This window comes from Vitis vinifera, chromosome 18, assembly GCF_030704535.1.
Source record: "Vitis vinifera cultivar Pinot Noir 40024 chromosome 18, ASM3070453v1".
NCBI classification, from domain to species: domain Eukaryota; kingdom Viridiplantae; phylum Streptophyta; class Magnoliopsida; order Vitales; family Vitaceae; genus Vitis; species Vitis vinifera.
Window position 1 is genome coordinate 18,586,611 of NC_081822.1, and position 6,277 is coordinate 18,592,887.

General features: G+C 34.5%; 1 protein-coding gene across 1 annotated transcript; it reads left to right on the top strand.

Moving 5' to 3' along the window:
- Window positions 1–891: 891 nt before the first annotated feature.
- Window positions 892–2,139, top strand: LOC104882662 (protein FAR1-RELATED SEQUENCE 5-like). Its single transcript, XM_010666756.2, has one exon. The coding sequence runs from the start codon at window positions 892–894 to the stop codon at window positions 2,137–2,139; it is 1,248 nt and encodes a 415-aa protein (XP_010665058.2).
- The last annotated feature ends 4,138 nt before the right edge of the window (window positions 2,140–6,277 follow it).

Genomic DNA, 6,277 nt, shown 5'->3' on the forward strand with positions numbered 1-6,277 from the left:
GGGAGGGTACGAACTTTCTAAGGGTGGGTACGAACTTTCTAAAGGAGGGTACGAACTTTCTAAGGGAGGGTACGAACTTTCTAAGGGTGGGTACGAACTTTCTAAGGGTGGGTACGAACTTTCTAATGGAGGGTACGAACTTTGTAAGGGAGTGTACGAACTTTGTAAGGGAAGGTACGAACTTTCTAAGGGTGGGTACGAACTTTCTAAGGGTGGTACGAACTTTCTAAGGGTGGGTACGAACTTTCTAAGGGTGGGTACGAACTTTCTAATGGAGGGTACGAACTTTGTAAGGGAGTGTACGAACTTTGTAAGGGAAGGTACGAACTTTCTAAGGGTGGGTACGAACTTTCTAAGGGTGGGTACGAACTTTCTAAGGGAGGATACGAACTTTCTAAGGGTGGGTACGAACTTTCTAAGGGAGGGTACGAACTTTCTAAGGGAGGGTACGAACTTTCTAAGGGAGGGTACGAACTTTCTAAGGGAGGGTACGAACTTTCTAAGGGAGGGTACAAACTTTCTAAGGGTGGGTAAGAACTTTCTAAGGGAGGGTACGAACTTTCTAAGGGTGGGTACGAACTTTCTAAGGGAGGGTACGAACTTTCTAAGGGTGGGTACGAACTTTCTAAGGGTGGGTACGAACTTTCTAAGGGAGGGTACGAACTTTCTAAGGGTGGGTACGAACTTTTTAAGGGTGGGTACGAACTTTCTAAGGGAGGGTACGAACTTTCTAAGGGAGGGTACGAACTTTCTAAGGGTGGGTACGAACTTTCTAAGGGAGGGTACGAACTTTCTAAGAGAGGGTACGAACTTTGTAAGAGTGGGTACGAACTAGATAATGTAATTTTCTAACTACTCTATCTTTTATATTTCAGTTTCTTCATAGATACGATGGACAAAGGCAAAGAAAAGGAATTTATCATTGATTTGAACGATGAAGACTTTGATTACCAATATGATAGCATTGTTAAAACTGAGTCTGATGAAGAGGCCATTCTAGTTTCGGACAAGATTTTTAATGATTTAACTATTGAAGATATATGGAAGATGGAGTTTAGCTCAGTAGAGGAGGCAGAAGAATTTTATAATTTATTTGCTAAAGTTACCGGATTCAGTGTTAGAAAGGATGATGTGAAACGAGATAAAAATCAAAATATAGTATCTCGTAAGTGGGTTTGTTCGAAAGAAGGATATCGACATAGAGTGTGTTTAGAGAATGAAAATCGAAAACGAGAACCTAAGGCAGTAACTCGAGTTGGTTGTGAGGCAACATTTCGGATTGGGTTTAACAAACAAATGAACAAGTGGGTTGTGAAAGAGTTTATGGCTGATCATAATCATCCTTTGGTGGAACAAAAAAATGTCCAATTCCTTCGATCCCATAGGGTCATTAAAAATGCAGATAAAGCTCAATTGAATGCAATGCGAAGTGTTGGCATAGGAACTAGCCAAATTGTGGATTACATGGTGCAGCAATCAGGTGGATATAACAATGTTGGCTTCACAAAAAAGGATCTATATAACCATGTTGATGCTGATCGTAGAGTTCATCTAAGAGATGGTGATGCAGAGGGTGCTTTGGCTTATTTGTGTGGAAAGTCTGAAATGGATCCATCATTTTATTACAAGTACAATGTTGATGAAGACAACCATCTAGCAAACCTGTTTTGGGCAGATTCTACTAGTAAATTGGATTACAGTTGTTTTGGAGATGTATTAGCATTTGATACAACTTATTGGACTAATGCTTATAAAAAACCGTTGGTCATATTAGTTGGCATTAACCATCACCATCAAACTATAGTGTTTGGATCTGCATTATTGGTAGATGAGAGTGTTAGCACTTATACTTGGGTCTTGGAGACTTTTTTGGACGCAATGAATAACAAGAAGCCCCTCTTTCTGTTATTACTGATGGGGATAAAGCAATGCGTAAAGCCATCAAGAGGATATTTCCAGACTCTTGTCATCGATTATGTGCTTGGCATATTCAACGCAATGCATTCACTAATGTCCATGTCAAAGATTTTACTAATCATTTTTCTAAGTGCATGTTCATGGAAGGCACCGTTGAAGAATTTGAATGTGCATGGAATGACATGTTGGAAATGTTTAATCTTCATGGACATAAGTGGGTGACAGATATATATGCTAAGCGTTCTAGATGGGCAGAGGCTTATTTAAGGGGGCATTTCTTTGCTGGTATGAAAAGCACACAAAGGTGTGAGAGCATGAATGCATACTTGAATCGTTTCCTTAAAACTCGTTTGAAGCTGTTTGAGTTTGTCAAGCATTTTGATAGAGCATTCTCACGTATTCGTCATAATGAGGCAAAGGCAGAGTTTGAGACACACCATTCTTCAACTGTTCTAACAACCAAACTCTATGCACTTGAGAAATATGCAGGGACTGTTTTCACAAGGCAATCTTTTCTAAAATTTAGGGATGAGATGAAGAATGCAGAATTGTTTTTCTCTGTCAGTACAGAAAATCATGGAGGTTATCGTGTCCATACATTGACCAAGTTTAGAAGCCTTGACAAGATTTGGAAAGTATGTTATGGTAATAGTGATCGGTCTATGAAATGTACTTGTATGATGTTTGAGTCAGTTGGTTTTCCATGTCCCCACATGATTGTTGTAATGAAGATAGAACACCTTGAAGAAATACCTGAGACTTGTATTATGAAAAGGTGGTCTAAGTTAGCAAAGGAAACGGTCCAAGTTCATCATGACAATGAAAGTCAAGGTGATGCGACTAACATCATACGATATGGTGCACTCAGCTCTATGTGCTCACGGATGTCTTATTTCGCATCTCAATCGGAAAAAGCTTTTAAAGAGGCTAGATGTGAAATACAAAGACTCACTTGTCAAATGGAAGAACTTTGTAAAAATTCAGTGGAAGAAAGTGAACGAGAAGATTTGAAAGCTACAAAACACCATGTTCGAGATCCTATCATTGTGAAGACAAAAGGTAATCCGGGTAACTTAAAAGACAAATTTAAAAAACCAAGGCATGGTGGGAAATGTAAGAAAGTAGGACACACTGTTCGAAAATGCCTAGAGTTCGTCAACACTCACAATGCATTTATCAACATTGAAGATTCAATTGAAGATATGGTATGTTCAAACACACATTCACTAAATTCATTAATTATTCACTTTATAGTTATTTTTATTTGGTTAAATTGGTTGAAATAAAAAATTGAATTCTTTATATTAATACAGGGGGACATGCCTTCATTACTAAATCACAACATGGAAGGTGGATCAAGACACGGGACAAATGAATTTTCTCAAAATGTAAGTTTAACATTTTTTAAGTAATTTTTATTATGATGTGAAAAATATTACTTATTAGAGTAATTGAAAAATTAAATCATATTACAGACAACACTTGACACATTTCAGAATGGTCCAGAAACGAGCTTAAATGATTCATGGCTCGGGTTACATCCACCAAATTACTTCACAAACCAAGTAAGAGTCATAGAATAAATTATTTACACTACATATCATATATCTATATATTGACAGAAGTTCCTTAACATTTAGTATTTAATCATATGGATTTTCTTTCAAAATATTATGTATAATTGTAAATATTTTCAATGTAGGTCACCATGAACCACTTTACATCTGGAATTTCGGGAGCAAGTTCTACATATCATAACCAATGAGTTGTACTACAATGCAAAAAATTATGTACAAAAAAAAAAAAAATCAACTCTTGATTGTATTCTATACTCTTTTTCTCTTTATTTTTGCATGATTCTGAACTTTATCTAATATTATAGCTTTCTCACTATTTTCATCATCAAGAAGTAATTCGATTGCCAATTTGTGTCTTATAGCTGTAGAGTCCCAATGGGAAGGGGTTGAACTTGAGTCCATGAAATCGGATCTTCACATATGATTAATGACATGGACTCCACAATCCCACCTAACAAATGAAATGAGCAAACATTTATCTAGTTAGTACATACAAATATTATCTTGAACACATTATATTTGAAGAAACAATTATGCTTGCTTACCCATTGGCTTGCACATCTATCCATGTAGGTCTTTCAATGGGAACACTTGATAAATTCTTTAGATGCCCATTGAGATTAAAAAAATGTGCACACTCTTCAACCTAATATTCATATCGTTATATCTTTTAGCAAAATAAAACATGCTATTTAACAACTAACATTAAAAAGTAATAAAATTCATTAAAATATAAGACATACCACAGTTCTCACAGATGAAGTTCGCATGTCATCCCTTTCTATTGATGGTAATGAATCCAATATATGAATATTATGTTGATGAAGATTTATAACACACAAATACCAATGATCCGGACATGTATCGTGCATCGGGATGTATATCTAAACAAAACACACATTTTGGCATTGATAATTATTTACAACTATGCTATGAATCCAACTTCAAATATGTACCTTATTGCAATCATTCATTTCATCCATGTGTTTGATAATATGTGTGAACATCTTGATAGCAGTTGCCAATTTTCGACCACCATGTAAGATTATTTGCTATGAAAAAAAAAAAACATATATATATCACAATATTTATTAGGTTTATTTTTTTTCTTTAATAAGAAATATAATGGATGAACATACCGCAAATGTGGTGGGTAAGTAGCATCTGGTAGGTCGTATTCCTTTGCATTTGTTCTCAAAACTATTAAGTTTGCATGCAAATACATTTATGATCTAAAAATGAAACACAAAAAAGTTAACAATGTTAATTATGTAATACAATTAATAAGAATTGGGTTTATCCTTGTATTACTCACCACATCGAGTAATTCTTGTCTAGGCCCTAAAGTCAAGAAGTCTGCTCGACTTGCATGCTCATATTGAAAATTAACAAGAAGTTCACTGCAAAATATAAGATATTTAATAAGTATAACTTTTAAAACATGACATACATAAAGTATAGTCAAAATAATTGGTTTACACACCTTTTGTCCAATGAAACATCAAACACATAAGCAACAACTAGAGACTCAAGTGTACTCAAGGAATGTGAATCCTCCACGTTCGGCAAAATGGACATGGAGATTATCTATATTGAAAACATCTCTAACAAACATTAGTTATCGTTCACTATATTATTAAGTATTTTAGAAATACTACACCAATGAAGTAACATATTACCTCTAATACCTTTTGTGATCCAACAACTATGCTTGGGAATCTCTTAGGCTTTGGCATCTTATTGGATTGATGAATGTAGGGTGACACCTTGAATTTACTAGGCTTGCGTTCCATTGTTGATCGTGTTTTCTTCAATTGACGTGGGAGCACCACCAATGAACTTAGTTGTTCTTCTTGTTTTTCAACTTATGGAACATCAACATTAACCTATCACGTATTTGAACATTGGTATATATATATATATATATATATATATATATATATATATAGAACTTTGTAAAAAACTAGGTCTTCATAATATGCAAATACCTTTTCATCGTGACATTGATTGTTGACAATGGGAGAAACATGTAACTCCATGTCACCACATGAGTCATTCTCACTCAATCTCTCTTCTACGACAACATTGCTCATAGGAAAAAACAAACGTTTCAATTCCATATATTTTTCTTCAAATTCTCTAAAAGTTGATTCTTTACAACTTTCATCCATATTAGAAACATTTGTTTGTAGCATAAATTTTTTCAACTTCTCAAAAGCTTCCTCCATACCCATCAAACTTTTTTCTTCAACCTAGTAACAAATAAAAATTTCCAATATCATGAAAAAAAAAGTTTGACATGAATAAACTAATGTATATAAATATAGTATGAAAAAATACCTTATGCCCTTCTTCTTGTTGTTCATGAACTTTTGCATCTTGTTTATCACCATTTTCTACATTTCTCATATCATTATCTTTATGATCACTTGTTATCTCATCTTTCTCAACCACCTTCATTTTTTCATCATTTTCATTTTCCGCACCATTATTTTGCTCTATATCCACACTTTGCCCAATTTTTATAATCCATATCGTGACCTATAATTTATCCGTAAACTTTATTATAATTGCAACATCACATAAACAAATAAGTTTTTCAGTTAGTAAATGTATCTTACCTTTGGATCATCATAACCTCCAAGTGTTTTGATTTTACGTTTCATCCTAGAAACCTCATCATCTCCCCATTCATTTATACGAGGGCTATATGCATTAAAATGTAAGTTCATACCCTTCTTTGTGGAAATGTGGTCTAGGTAGAAAATCTGCAAGAAATAAAT

Coding starts and splice junctions, on each gene's coding strand:
- LOC104882662 (XM_010666756.2), top strand. CDS start 892: ATGGACAAAGGCAAAGAAAAGGAATTTATCATTGATTTGAACGATGAA.